General features: G+C 35.9%; 2 protein-coding genes across 5 annotated transcripts in view; one reads left to right on the top strand and one right to left on the bottom strand.

The window, feature by feature from the left end:
* syk (spleen tyrosine kinase) overlaps positions 1 to 9197 on the bottom strand; it is a 34191-nt gene extending 24994 nt beyond the window's left edge. Inside the window, exon 1 of one of the 3 annotated variants that reach the window (XM_051120680.1) lies at positions 8967 to 9197. The gene's annotated coding sequence lies outside the window, so the exon portion shown is untranslated. Of the gene's footprint in view, positions 1 to 617; positions 906 to 8966 lie in introns of those variants that run through there. The other 2 variants (XM_051120679.1, XM_051120681.1) reach the window with 2 other exon arrangements.
* Positions 8548 to 12616, top strand: LOC127171800 (GTP-binding protein Di-Ras2). 2 transcript variants are annotated; one of them, XM_051120682.1, is made up of 2 exons: positions 8548 to 8810; positions 9697 to 12616. In XM_051120682.1, the coding sequence occupies exon 2, from the start codon at positions 9729 to 9731 to the stop codon at positions 10326 to 10328; it is 600 nt and encodes a 199-aa protein (XP_050976639.1). In that variant the 5' UTR covers positions 8548 to 8810; positions 9697 to 9728; the 3' UTR covers positions 10329 to 12616. The 2 variants fall into 2 exon arrangements, with proteins under 2 accessions (XP_050976639.1, XP_050976640.1); XM_051120683.1 differs by having other exon boundaries at positions 8560 to 8810; positions 9712 to 12616.
* Positions 12617 to 15571: the final 2955 nt, after the last annotated feature.

Genomic DNA, 15571 nt, shown 5'->3' with positions numbered 1-15571 from the left:
TATGTTTGCCAACATGTGAAACAATTCATCTAAACATTTATCTAAACATTTAGGATTTTTATATGTAACCTTTAGTTAAACTTTAAACACATACATTAAATACATTTTGTAATTTAATCAATGATTAAAAAACTAATTTTGGCCTTCTTTAAAAGAAATATAAGTTCACAATAAGGCAGAGAAACATCTGATATTCTTGAACAGCTTTGCTTTTTGCTTTTTTACTTCAAAGTAACTTAATAATGACAGATGAGGTAATGCCACAACAAAGTGACATATTATTCAGATAATTTAAACAGTTTCACTAGAACTTTTTCCTTTTATTTTCATGATTCCATATCAATATATTAAGATTAACAATTTGAATATTGAATATTTTGTATACCGTATGATGCTCGTTATAACTGGAGAACATAACATAGCATATGATATAAAGTAAAATTGTAGTTAAAAAGGATTTCGATTCTTTTTCTTCACATCATTGACTTAATTGGTTTAATTCACGCTTAATTCACTCCGCCGGAAGAATTCATCTAGTTTAATAATCGCACTTGAGCACATAATCTTACATACACATGAAACATGTACTACATGTAGAGAAATAGACATAATCTTACCTCACAAAGTGTTCGACTCCCCTCACTTTGGACAGTGACTATATACCATGTTCAAATAGCTGTCGAACTCAACAGGATGTGGTATGACCAAAAACTCAGTGGATAGTTCAAGAGAAGCTGCCAATTCAGGAACGCAAGCGCTAAGTGTAAACTGAAAGTTTGAGCGAATACTGATGTACTGAATAGTTTTTCACCTTTGTGTTGCTGTTATTGAACTGACACAAACTTCAGTAAGTAAATGGAACTATATGCAGACTTCCTCATTTTGAGAAACTTCTGCCTACTTCCTTCACAATTTTTTGTCCTGTCTTTGACTTCCTCTTCTATCTGAGAACGAAAACACATAATAGCACATATTTAGTCCAAGGAGTTGCCCAAGGAGTAATCCATGACATAAAATGTTTTCCATGAGCTCATTTTTTATTTTTTGCTAAATTGTTCATTTACTTATGTAAAGGTTGCATTAGACAAACATCGTCATACTGTTTATTTAAAATATACTGGGGAATTTTTTTTTTTTTTTTTTCGAAATAAATCAAGCTGATTTGTATTAATCAGTACATTCAGACTATATAATCCTTCTAATTAGTACACATTTATTGAGATAATGCCTAATTACGGTAACAAATAAACAATGCTTTGCTTAACAATAAAACAAAAAACTTGAATCAATAACTGAAGCATGCAAGCCACAACTTTTGCATAAATAGTAAAAACCTGTAAAATGATGCATGAATCAAACTGTAAATAACATGTTTAATATGCAAAGTTTATAATCTGTTTATTTGCAGTAAAAGCAGATGTGTTTTGCAGTTCATTGAGCTGAACCCAGCTGTGATAGCTAGTGTAAAAATTGACTTGTTTACTTTTATTCGTGATGTTCTGCAGTATATCTGAACATCAGTCTGTGATTGTATAAAATTACATGTTTTTTTTATAAGTGTGATAATTATAATAAATACAATAAATGTTAAAATAATGTATCTAACGCTACAAATGTCAACACACAAAAAAGTTTCTTTTTCATCCTAGCAACAGAGAAAAATGCACAGTTGTGCTACAAACAATCATCTGAGAATTTCGCAACAAAGTGACATTTAAACTCTGAAAGTTGGACCGTGTTTTACACTTCATAATTGCTATGTGGAGACCTAGCAAATGGTGGCAGCGATTTGTTCTCTTTCTTTTGTCTTTTTGTAGTTCTTTCTTTCTTTCCTGGAAGATTCTGGGCATGCACTTGATTTGAAAGTACATTACTTGTCAAAGGTTTGAAAACATTGATTTTAAATGTCTTTAATCAAGTCTCTTATGCTCACCCAGTCTGCATTTATTTGATCAAAATAACAGTAAAAACTGAAATAATGTAAAATATTATTACAATTTATCTTCTAGTTGAATACATTTTAAAATGTACTTTATTCCTGTGATCAAAGCTGAATTTTCAGTATCATTAGTCCAGTCTTCAGTGTCACCGTGTCACATGATCCTTCAGAAATCATCTCTAATATGCTGAATAAAGAACGCATTGAGTTTTAAGTCACCAGACAAAACGTCACGAGTCAGTTTGTGAAATTTCTTCTGGTTGTCAGCAGGGGGAAGCACAACGCTTGAGATCAACTGAAACTCGTTCACAGCAACCACATCTGTTGTACCAATAGACGCTGTGGTTAGCAGCCGTTTATTTTCCTAAACCGATCAAAGTTGATTTTTATCAAACCCACAAGTACTGTAGTCCTGTAGTAAACTTGATTCTGTTAATATTTTTTTGTTTGAAATGTGTATTATATTTATGTAATATTTAAAATATTATGCAATATGAAACTAAGGTCTTTTGATTTTAAAAACATCTTATCAAACTTTTTTAAAAATCTGGTTAAGAATTTGCTTAAAGGAGAACTTCACTTCCAGAACAACAATTCACAAATAATGTACTCACCCCCATGTCATTCAAGATGTTCATGTCTTTCTGTCTTCAGTCGTAAAGAAATTATGGTTTCTGAAGAAAACATTTCAGCATTTTTCTCCATATAATGGACTTCATAGACGCTACATACTATTGAATCAGGTCAAAAAAAAGGTCACACGGAACTACAGACCCACTGTTTACAAAGCGAACAAGCAAAGGCTAAGAAAGTACAAGTAAGTCAAACACTTATTTTTTAAAGAAAATCTTAATCTTATTTTTTTAATCTTATTTTTTAAAGAAAATAAGATTGAGTGTACTCAGTACACAGACGATGAACTTACACGTGATTCGTAGTAGTGATGGGAAGTTCAGATCATTTTACCGACTCAGACCTTTGAGTGTCATTCAGCAAAATTAATAAATCTTTTTTTGAGTCATTTTGTTCATTTTAGCTAAATATAATTAAAATGTTACGTGTTACCTCCCTAACACATCTACTGCTTACACAAACGTTGCTCACACTACAAACAAGACAAAACTATAATGCTGTAAGAAACAGAAAAGATTCATTCATTGTTTACCTGGGTCTTTAGTCTATGATTAGCTCACCTCACCTCTTATCTGTGCACATGCATGACTGAATGAATCACTCCCAGAGACGATTTGTTCTTCCCAAGTAACATTAAAGATTTGTTCAAAATGAATAAATTATCATTAACGGCCCTTCACTAATTAGTACCATTGTAGACGCGCATCCCAGAGCCTGTGCTACACAAGTTTTTGTGCTTAAAGTATACACATTTTTATGACCGATCCTTTCACTAGATAAGACCCTTCTTCCTCGGCTGGGATCGTTTAGAGCCTTTGAAGCTGCATTTAAACTGCATTTTGGAAGTTCAAAATCGGGGCAACAATGAAGTCCATTATATGGAGAAAAATCCTGAAATGTTTTCCTCAAAAACCATAATTTCTTTACGACTAAAGAAAGAAAGACATAAACATCTTGGATGACAAGGGGGTGAGTACATTATCTGTAAATTGTTGTTCTGGAAGTGGACTTCTCCTTTAAGAAAGCATGAAATTTGGTCCTGGTCATAGCCACAGGGTTGGGAAGGTTAAATTTAAAATGTATTTTCAAAATATCATGCTTTAAAAAGTAATATGTATTATATTTCATTAGATTATGCCTGTTTATATGTTCTTAGAGAAGGTTTAATCTTGCAGTTTTGCAAGGGTTTTCCATGGACGTCATGCCCTGCGTACTGTTGGATTTGTCATGGAAACTCAGATTTACATTGATAACCCCTGTGGTAGGTCTGAAGCACTTGTCCATCAGTCTTTCAGAGCTAGATTGAAAGTTAGCACACTGTCTATTGGGTCATGGATGTGTTTGTTGCTTCATCAGATCAGAAATGTAGCATTACATCACTTGTTCACCAATGGATCCTCTGCAGTGAATGGGTACCGTCAGAATGAGAGTCCAAACTAATTAAAACATTACAACAATTCACAAGTGATCCACAACACTCCAGTTCATCAATTAACATTATGAGAATGGAAAAGCTGCATTACTGTTAAAGGAATCATCTTTTACATGTTGTTGGAATGTAAACGTGTGTTGGCAGTGTGTGTACACAACCACCCTTTTATGATAAAAATCCACCCAGTGGTAAAATCATATCCCCTTTTTCAAATCAAGCCATTCTCCGATTCTTGGCAGAGTGATGTCACACAGGCCCCTCCCACAGTTGTTGACTGACACTGGTGTTTTACATTAGACCTGCCCTGAGTGAGCTGTAAACTGTCCGCCATTGTTTCGTCGCCATAGCAGGAGTAGACAAGAATGTACATAGCAGGCATCATTTACTCTCGACATCAGCTTCAATTACAGAAGAAGTGAGTATAAGGATTTTTTATTAATCTTTCCTAATACAAGATTTCTAAATTGTCTTTTCTATGTGCAACTTGTGGCTAAATGCGGCTAAAGTTTAGTCTCTCAGAGAATGGCCCGTCACCCCAAGGAAGAGAGGGGTGGGGTGAGCAGAGCTCATTAGCATTTAAAGGGACATGCACCTAAAAGGGGTCGCTGTTTTTGACAAGGTAAAACGGGTGTTGTTCTACACTACCACTGAGAATTTTTAACCAAAATTCATAGACCATACTATAGGCCTTCAACCCTGCTCTTGGGGACCCACTGTCCTGCAAAGTTTCTTGCCAGCCTGCTTCACTACACCTGGCCTGTGACTTTTCAAATAATCCCGAAGATCTTGGTTGTATCTGAAATCGCCCCTAATACCCTTACATAAGGCACTATTTGAGGGCTCAGCCATTTGTGATGGTTTTCTGCATAGTGGATGTTCTCAAGTGCACTCATTCAATCCCACAATGCACTGCAAAAAAGAGAGTGTACAACCAATGTACACTCAACGACTAAAGAATACCTTGAATGCACTGTGAGAGTTGCACGCTGAATGAATACCCGCGTCTCGCCAGAAGATGGCGCCCACAGCTGAATCATCCATTCATTAATTTTACAACACGCTCATCCACAGTGTAATACAGCATAAAACACAGATATAAACTCATTGTAAATTGATCATAAAATTGTTTAACTAGAGTTTATATATAATTTCCATGACAGAGTTCAATATTAATCATTTAATCTTACTACTGGAGCTGCCCATTTGCCAGTTTAAAATGATTATTAAACAGCAAGCACAAACTATGCAAAGGTGGCAAAGGCTGGTTCACTCAGTGTCTGAATTCACTCACTCGTTTTTATTCACTCCTTCAGTGGACTAATGCAGGGAATAGTGAATGAGGGTATAGGGATGATTTCGGGTACAGCCCTTGATTAGCTGGTTCAGGTGTGTTTAATTAGGGTTGGAGCAAAACTCTGCAGGAAAGTGGGTCCCCAGGAGCAGAGATGAAGACCTATGTTATAGTCTTTTCAGCAAACCCTAAAGAATCATATCAACTTGTGGAAAATGGGCATCCGATGACCCCTTTAAAATCAGTCATTAAGACGTTTTGAACTTCAAACCATTGCTTTTAGTTAAGTCCATAATCCATAATATTGTTTCCTCTCGTGAAAAAGTCATCTGGTCTGAATCAGGAGAGAAATCTGCACAGATCAAACACCATTTTCAAGCCAAAACAGCTCTAAAAAATATGTGGGTGGATTTTGATGTGAGAGACAACAGGAAGATGGACTTTTTCACTGGAGGATATGTTAGTGTGGACTTTTGGTGAGAAGCAACAAGTTAACACATTAATGATAGATTTGTCTATTACAAATATGCACATCATTGATGGACTGGGGTGGTGTGGATTGCTTGTAGATTATTGTGATGTTTTTTATCAGCTCTTTAGATGCAGAATTTCTCCAAATTTCTTCCAGTGAAGAAACAAAATCATCTACATCTTGGATGACCTGAAGTTCATTTTCAGCAAAAATCTCATTTTGGGTGAATCATTCCTTTAATCTGATAAGAGTGTGCAGAAAGCCAGCATGCCATCGCACAAATTTCTCCAGCAGATATTACTGACCTTCAGAAGGAACGCAGTAGCAAACCCTTATTATAGTCTGTGTTAAAACTCAGATATGCTGGCAAAAGCATGTTACTCACCCACTCGCTTGGCTGAAACTGAAGTAAAGAATATAACCAACCTTAAGAACCCCCCAATATTAATGCTGTCCAGTTCAAACTGTGCTGAGTAGAGGACTTCAGTACCATGGACAGGTCTCATGACAGGATCAATTGTTTACACACTCACTGCTGAAAATCTCTCATCCTGACCAAATCCAGTGGAACCAATGTCAATGACGAGAACGTCATGCCCATAAGATGGAAGAAGGTCCTAAACAACACCAAGCCATCCCTGCATAACTCAAGAGATGAAATGAAAACACATGAGATACATTTATCCCATGGGGATTTCAAATACTAAGGTGAGGCACTGGCACAATGTTCCTGTGAGTGACCAAAAGGCAGATAATCATCCAGATAAATTGATGATAAATGCTTATGTGAGGCATGCTAGAGACTGTCCTTGTGAACCTGTCATCTAAACAAACAGTGCAACTGAGGATTTTGAGTGTGAGCATCCTGAATTTTTACGTTCTTAAGTGCTTGTTTAGAGTATGCAAGTCCTACATCAGGCACAATCTATTTCAGAAGGTAAAAGAGTAAAAAACTGTAGTGCAACTCCGTATAGTCCATTTTTATACAAGGGAGGATATTTCTACCTCCAAAACTTCAGATGATTTGCCTTTTGCTACAGATGCTATGACCTTGTTAAAAGAAGGGATTTCATTGCAAACTTTTGAAACTATTGTGAAACCTAAGAGTTTACAGCACATACTCTCCAATCCTACAGATCAAGCAGGAGGCTTCAGTTAAACCATTTCCATAGATGGTGCTATCAACATCTGTGTTTCATTCCAAACACTCTGGAGGTTGCATTTGTTGGCCACACATGTCGTTGAGGCTGCATTATTTCAGAAAAGTAATCAGTGTATTCCATAATAATTTAAGCCTAAAGAGGCATACCAATCAATTTTATAATGTTTTTTTTTTTCTGACAAGCCTATAAATCAGGAGTTTCAAATCCGGTGAAATTACACTTTGGGATGTTTACACTTTAAATACCCCGATGATGCACTTAAATAACCAAAAAAACAAAATGCGTAATGTTGAACACTTGCACTGAACTGTTGCAGCTTTAATTACGTAGTGAGTAGTGAGCAATATGCATTGCTAAGAACTTCATATGGACACATTTAAAGACGATTTTCTCAATATTTAGATTTTTTTGCACCCTCAGATTCCAGATTTTCAATCAGTTGCATCTCAGCCAAATATTGTTCTGTGCTAACAAACCATACATCAATGGAAAGCTTATTTATTGCAGCTTTCAGATAATGTATAAATCTCAATTTCACAAAATTGACCCTTATGACTGTTTTTGTGGTCCAGGCTCACAAATAACGTTATATAATTCAAACACTACATGGTTGAGTGCATAGTGCATAAGTACATAGTGTATAGTGCGTCATTTGGGATGCAGTTTTTATCTCTCCTTTAGATAGTAACATATGTTTATGTACACATAAAAATATGTTTTTATGTTATTTTCTGGTCTGATTTGGTAACAGCATTACAAAAAAGTGTTAGAAATATGTTACCATATATGTAAAAATAGTACATGTTTTATGCCATTTTTCTGGCTAGTATTACAAAAAGTGTGTTGCGTTGTTGTTGTAAGTATGAACGTAAGGTTTGCTTACAGTTTACATATGTTTACAGTTTGAATCTCTTTTGTATCAAACAATAGTCATATGGTATGGAAATTCACATTACATTACAAAACTTACATTTATCCCATGGGGATTTTACCTTTTTTGGTCACACTTTATTTTAAGGTCCAATTCTTGCTGTTAATACTAAGGTAGGTCTTGCCCAGGTATTGGGTGGGATTAGAGATGTAGTTTACGGTCATGCAAAATAGGTGCTTTATAAGTGCTAATAAACAGCCAATATGTTAATAATATGCATGCTAATAAGTAACTAGTTAATAGTGAGAATTGTTCCCTATAAGTGTTACCTTTTTTTTTCTTCAGAGAAGGCAACATTTATCAGGTTTTGTAAAGCTTATAAATGGTTAAATATAGGCCTATGCATTAAAGATAAAGTCAATCACAGTTTAGTATGCAAATATAACAACGCCATTGCTGCCTGTTTATATTTTGAATGGCTAAACATTAAGTATATTTAACTTCCTTAACTTAACTAAAGCCTAACATCGTCATTTTACCGTTCATCCCTGTATAGCCGCTTTGAAACAATCTGTATTGTATAAAGGGCTATATAAATAGCCTAAAGATGATTTGACAGATTTGGCTAAAGCAGAATAATATGCAAAAGAAAGTATGCACGAGGTCTGTGTGTTATGCAAGCACCATAAAAACAGAATGTCTGATAAATACACACCATATTAACGAGCGCTGTTCATACGGCTGCATGTGCTTTGCAGCATCAGGGGAGAACAGACGGAGAAACACTGAAATCCCTCATGACGTCACGGGGAGAGAATGGGAGAGAGTCAGCAGCGCATACAGGAAACAGCGCTCCCCCTTTAAATATCACAGTCATGCCTCAGATGGATCTTTAGAGGAATCGCAAACCTCCAGAAAAAAAAAAACAGCCGATATCCCATCATTTCCATCGTCCACCGCGACATGACAGGCGGAATTTAAAATCACGTCTTTATACATCAAAATTTAGGTGAGTTTTGAATCGCATCCATTCAAAACCCGCGACTTAAATTTGATCAGTCTTTTGTTTTTATACAGTATTTATTATTTAAAACACACCGTGTTGATTATGTATAATTTATTATGTATCAAATAATCTTAAAGGTGTAGCATAGGTGGTACTCACAGTTCACGGCTGGTTTCTCTTTGTCCTTTATCTTGCCTGTATTTTCTGCGCATCCTGCCTGCACCATCCAGCACTGCATCAGTTTACTGGCAAATAAAATACGTAACGTATTCAAAAATATTTCTACTAGCCGTTTTAGCTTGCATCCATGTGCTCACTGAGATGTTGCTCCTGTATTGAGGGAATAAGGGAAACGTACTAATCAGGAAAACGTACATGCCAGACTGGCAGAGGTCTCATTGGCCAACAGTCTCTACTGACTCTGGTTATATGTAAAACATTTCATATAAAAGCTGAGGCTGGTTTGATTTGAATTGCATTCATTTTTTAAAAGTCTTACATGAATTTTATACTTAATATGTATCTATCCAAAGCAATGTTTGTAGAAAATTCCCTATACTGAATACACATTTGTGTTAGGCATGAATTCATGTTATGCAATACAAAATACATTAATATGATTGATATGGCTGATTTTATCTTTAGGCGTGATGCAAATGCGGTTTTAAATTGCCAAACTTTTGGTGCGCTCTCAGAAAAAAAACAATGCTGTCACATGCATGGTTCCTTTTCAAAAAGTACACCTTTGCACCGTTAAAAGCTGCATTTAGATACATATTTGTACCTGTAGTGTGCATATTAGCAGCTTTTAAAAAGGTACTACCGCCCCAGTGATGGCTTTTTTACCTTTTGTCTGAGCGTATTTGTATTTTATAATCATTCCTTTCAGTTTGCCCCCATCCAGGTCTTTTTGAGCGAACCATGCCTGAACAAAGCAACGATTACCGGGTGGTTGTGTTTGGAGCCGGTGGAGTGGGCAAAAGCTCCTTGGTCTTGCGCTTCGTGAAGGGAACCTTTCGCGAGAGCTACATCCCTACTATCGAGGACACCTACAGGCAGGTGATCAGCTGCGACAAGAGCATCTGCACGCTACAGATCACAGACACCACGGGCAGTCACCAGTTTCCCGCCATGCAGCGTCTGTCCATCACCAAAGGCCACGCCTTCATCTTAGTGTACTCCATCGCCAGCAAACAGTCTCTGGAGGAGCTCAAACCCATCTTCGAGCAGATCTGCCTGATTAAAGGGGATATAGAGAACATCCCAATCATGCTAGTGGGAAACAAGAATGATGAGGTGAACGGTCGTGAAGTGGAGACCAGTGACGGAGAGGCCACGGCCAGGAGGTGGAAATGTGCCTTCATGGAGACGTCAGCTAAGACGAATCACAACGTTAAGGAGCTGTTTCAAGAGCTGCTCAATTTGGAGAAGCGCAGGACTGTCAGCCTTCAGATCGACGGCAAGAAGAGCAAGCAGCAAAAACGAGCCGAGAAGCTTAAAGGCAAATGTGTGGTCATGTGAAAAACCAATGTGGTTTTATTTTCATGACACTGAAGCTCTGGTTAACACTGTTTACACCTGAAAACAAGAATGTAGTACATTTCCAGGAACAAGGATTCAGCGAGACTGTGGTAAACCTTTCTTTACTCTGCGGAACACAAAACTAACATTTTTGAAAAATATGTTGGCTGCTCTTTTCCATATACTGTAGGGTTATTAATTAAGGAATTATTGTTCTCTGACACAACTTCCTGGGGAAATGCATAGAAAACCAATGTTCATAAAGTTCTCATTTTAATTGCATAACTTCTGTAGCTTGTGATGCCGCTGCAGGCTTGCACCAGATTTCAGCAACCAACATTTTCTACACTCTTAAAAATAAAGGTGCTTCACGATGCCATACACTGTAAAAAATGCTTTTCTTACTTACATTTTTTGTCTTGTTTCCAGCCAAAATATCTAAAAATTCTTAAATCAAGAAGAATTTTCAAAACAAGCAAAAATTATTGTCTTGTTTTCAGAAAAAAGACATCAAATTTAAGTCAGTTTTTGCTTAGAACAAGCAAAATAATCTTGTTTCAAGCAAAAACTCATTTAATTTTGACTTGTTTTTCTGAAAACAATTTTCACTTGTCTAGAAAATCGTTCTTGATTTTAGAATTTTTAGATATTTTGGCTAGAAAGAAGACAAAAAATCTAAGTAAGAAAAGCATTTTTTGCAGTGTAGAAGAACCTTTTTTGTCTAAATAGTTCCATAAAGAACCTTTAACATCTGAAAAACCTTTCTGTTTCTCAAAAGGTTCTTTGTGGTGAAAAAAGGTTCTTCCGATTATAAAAAGGTAAGAAAGAGATGGTTTTTTAAAGACTGAATGGTTCTTCTGTGGCATTGCTGTGAAGAACCTTTTAAGCACCTTTATTTTTAAGAGTGCAGTCTCCGTTTTACTAGACTACAAAAAATGCCATGTAAACAGAGTCTGATGTGCATGATCCCAGTGGCAGTACTAATACCCTTTTTTATCAATAATATAGACTAACAATTACAAATGACATTTCAAAACAGTAATATCCGTCCTGCACATTAGCTTTATAGCTGTTGTGTGGAGAACAGCAGACCTTACTCCACAAGCTCGGGCTACAGTATATTAATGTACTGCATAACAAATACATCACGTATGGCAGTTCATGATCGCATATATCGGCTGAATGGAAACATGTCAAGGCATGCAGCCAGTAGTAAAGGTAGTAGTCAACTAAAATAAGCTAAATGGTTGTTTCTGTGTTAGCTGTGCAATTTATTATCAAGGTGTTAAGTCAGGCTGCTGTAGTTTTTATTTCACTTCCATATGCCTTAGATTGGATTGTATTTAAGCTTATAGTTTTCTTTGTAGGCTGTTTTTCTATTGATGAGTTTATAAATGTGCTTTTTGAAAAGGGAGTTCACTATTTTCCTAGTACAGTATTTGTATCAAGGGATATTGTAGTATCAAATGGAAGATCAGACCATGTAAACTTTTAATTGTAAAGCTTAAATGAAAATTGCACTGCAAAAAATTATTTTCTTAGTACCTTTGTCTTGTTTCCTAGTACAAATATACTAGTACTAAACGTTGTTCAAACATCTTGTTTTTCCTTTGAAATAAGGTTTTCCTTTCCCAGTTGACAAAACTCATGTCTTCTCAAGTAAATATATCTTAATTCAAGAGTGTTTAGATATTTGTAATAGAAAACAAGACAAAAAAAGAAAATCTTTTTTTGTGTTGTGGCTGTTTTATGTCTGAATATTGTACACAATAATATTAATTGCTGACGAAATGACTATAATAATTGGCGGTAGTGTTTTTTCGAGTGAACTGACATGATCTATCAACTGCTGTAGCCCTACATGTTTACACATATTTAGTGAAATATCAGCAAGTGCTTTTGAGAGTTATATATTTTGTAATTATATATTTTTAGCATGACAGGTCTTGTAAAGTGAGCTATTAATCAAGTTCTATACTGTATTGAAACTCACTTGTCTGGGTAGAGTGATGTAAACAGCTGTTTATTAGCTATAGTACCGGAGACCTTTAATTCAATATTTAACTTGAATCTGTGCAAATGTTGCTAATGAGAATTGATGGCGATATGTAGCTATTATGGATGCAGGAATTGCTTAGTCCCAAAGCTTACAGTGGGTTTCTGTTATACAGTAGGAGTTCTGATATATAATACTGTTTTGATGAAATGCCTGTATAGACATCATGTGTGCCTACAAGTTTATATGATTGTATTATAGGTTATGAGAATAAATAATCATATGCATTTGATGCTGTATCAGTATGTCTTACTATATGGGAGGTTGATGACAGCTGCTAGTGTTTCCTAAATCATCACATGAAAATTGTTTAAGGGTTTCAATAGAAACTTGCTCCCTTTGAATTTTAACAATTGTGTTAAGGTCAATCTACCAGCTGCCACGTTTCTGTGTGTACTTATTCAGACAGATGATGAATGGTTTGACTCTGAGCACAAATGATGCTGTTGTGTGGGGAAAGGTAGGGGAAGAATGTGTGTGGTATTTAGACATGTCAGAGTAATAAGCCCGCCTGGCTCATTACCGGCAAGTCAAGTGGCCTGCAGTATAATAGAGCACCTGCCAGCACTTAACAAGCATCAAGCCAGTAACGCAAGCTCTGTCACGTTGAGCAGTGCCAGACTCCGGCAGCATCATGCACCATTAATCTGAGTAAAACATTCTGTTATTTAGAAACAACAAAAACTGGCAGCAGCTTGACAATAATTTATAATCATATCATTTATAATGACCATGCATGAGGCTCTGAAATGGACTATAAGAAACAGGAAGGAAATAAAAAACACCATATGTAGTCAGTATGAGGAATAGACAGAAATGTAATTGCTTTTCACCAGTATTCCAATTAAATCCAATTATATATGGTCCAGTAATCTCATTAAATATGGTCTACAGTATATGGAGCAGATTGCATGTCCATGATATCAGATGGCTTTTATGTTAAACCTGACGTGAGACCAAACGCTGAATTGCTCCATATTTAATTAGAAAGCTCCAAACTACGATTTTTAGAAAAAAAAAAAAAAAAACTCGTAAATGCATTCACTTCTGAAATTATTACAGGTTCATGACATGAACTTTTTAAAGTATTTTAAACCTATACGATTGTTCCTTTATTTAATTTATCTTGACTGATAATACATTAGTAATACATATTAGTGTTTATATAAATTAACAGATTAAAAAAATTATAAAAGTAGCCTATTGTTCATTGTTAGTCATCTTGATGCGGACTGAGACTTTAGATAGATACGCAAAGACAGTGCACTCATGAATGGGAGAAAGTGGGGAATGAATGTACAATATATCCACACAAAACAAAGGATGTGTTAAATAAAAATTGGAGTAATCAGTAGGGGTGTGACAAGACACTTATCCCACGAGACGAGACAAGACACGAGACTGGGTTCACGAGAACAAGATGAGATGAGATTTTTAAACTTTTTAAAGGAAATCCTCAATGCTGAAATATATTGGGAAAAACAATATTTTATTCAACTGAAAAACACAAAATGCAAAAAATATAGGTGCTTTATGAAATTAAACTATGTAAACTAAAGCTGCATGATTCTGGATAAACTGAAAATCATGTTTTTTTTAAATAAATTGGAGATCATGATTCTCTCACGATTCTGAAGAAAAAAAATTAGAAATCTAAACAAAATAACTTAAATAAGATTGTGTAGGTGTTTGAATACAGATTGTGATCTTTTAATGATTAATCATGCAGCTCTAACATAAACACTGCAAAATGTTTTGCGAAGATATCCTCACCAGACACATCGGATCTTGCGAGATCTTGTGCCACGAGATCTCCTCACGTCGCTAGTAATCAGTCCTTTTAATAAATATAGCTGCTAGCATCAATAAGGGGCACAGAGGGTGCAGCAAGCACAGCAACCACTGCAACTGCAAATCACAGCAAACTCATCAAAGCACATCACACTGAACAGTCTAAAAGCTCTACAATGTGCATTGCAAAAGCACAGAACTCTCTAAAAATTTTGAATATAAATACACCACATGATGTGCCACACTGGATTCAAACCCATGACCTGAAAGGTTCAAGGCTTGTGGCTTAGCAGAGTGCGTCAGCACACTTTCTGAGAAGTGCTTTCATACTTTTGTGAGAATGAGCACACAAAAGTATTGCTTTCCATGTTGACCAGATTAGCGTCCTAAGCTAACATAATGTTAATGTATAATATGCTTAAGAGCATAAAGAATGGCAACCAGTTAGCATATTAACTAATTAGCATGTTAAACTAACTAACATAAGTTAACAAACAAAGGTGCGGTCAACTTCGGAGAGCTATTTTTTGGGAATGGAAGCAAATATCAAAAATCTGTGTAGTCATTTCTGTGCGGCTTAGTCCAAAGATCACGTTTTGGACAAAACTGGACAAAATTTGTAGAAGTAGTAAAAAAGTAGTTTTTTATTTACTTAAAATTGGAGGACAAATAAAATGAAGGAAAATGAAAAATGAGACATCATCAGAATCGGCATAAGTCAAGGAATCTACTGACACAGAGAAAACTAAATTTATTTCCTTATATTTCTGTAACACTAGGTGACGCTGTATTCAAATTTCTCAGGTACCTCCAGGACATGCCATCGATAAACCCTAGCAATTTTTGTGCCAGTATGTGACCCTGGACCACAAAACCATTTTTAAAGGGGTCATCGGATGCCCATTTTCCACAAGTTGATATGATTCTTTAGGGTCTTAATGAAAAGTCTATAATATACTTTGGTTAAAGATTCTCAATGGTTGTGTAAAACAACACCCTTTTTACCTTGCCAAAATCAGCTCTGCAAAAATCATCCCATTCTGGTCGAGGCTGCTTTAAATGCAAATGAGCTCTGCTCGCCCCGCCCCTCTCTTCTCTCTGTGGAGTGACAAGCCTGTTTACTTTAGCTGTGTTTAGCTGCTAAAATTGCTAACTAGCACATTATTAGGAAAGGCGATTGCAAAGATTCATAAAAAAACCCTTATACTCTGGATCATGAATGATTCACGCAAACATAGACGGATATATGTAGATCGGGAGGCGCATTCCCTTCACAAACAAACATAATCCACTGCATCTTCAGCAGCTCAGATGTCGGGAGTAAATGACGACCACTATGTTCATTATTACATCCAGCAACACAACACCTCAATCGCTCAATCTGAGATATTCTTGT

The sequence above is a fragment of the Labeo rohita genome, chromosome 10 (genome assembly GCF_022985175.1).
Source record: "Labeo rohita strain BAU-BD-2019 chromosome 10, IGBB_LRoh.1.0, whole genome shotgun sequence".
Lineage (NCBI taxonomy): Eukaryota > Metazoa > Chordata > Actinopteri > Cypriniformes > Cyprinidae > Labeo > Labeo rohita.
Note: the sequence above shows the minus strand (reverse complement) of the source record. Positions and strands in the feature narration are given on the sequence as shown.

Coding starts and splice junctions, on each gene's coding strand:
- LOC127171800 (XM_051120682.1), top strand. CDS start 9,729: ATGCCTGAACAAAGCAACGATTACCGGGTGGTTGTGTTTGGAGCCGGT.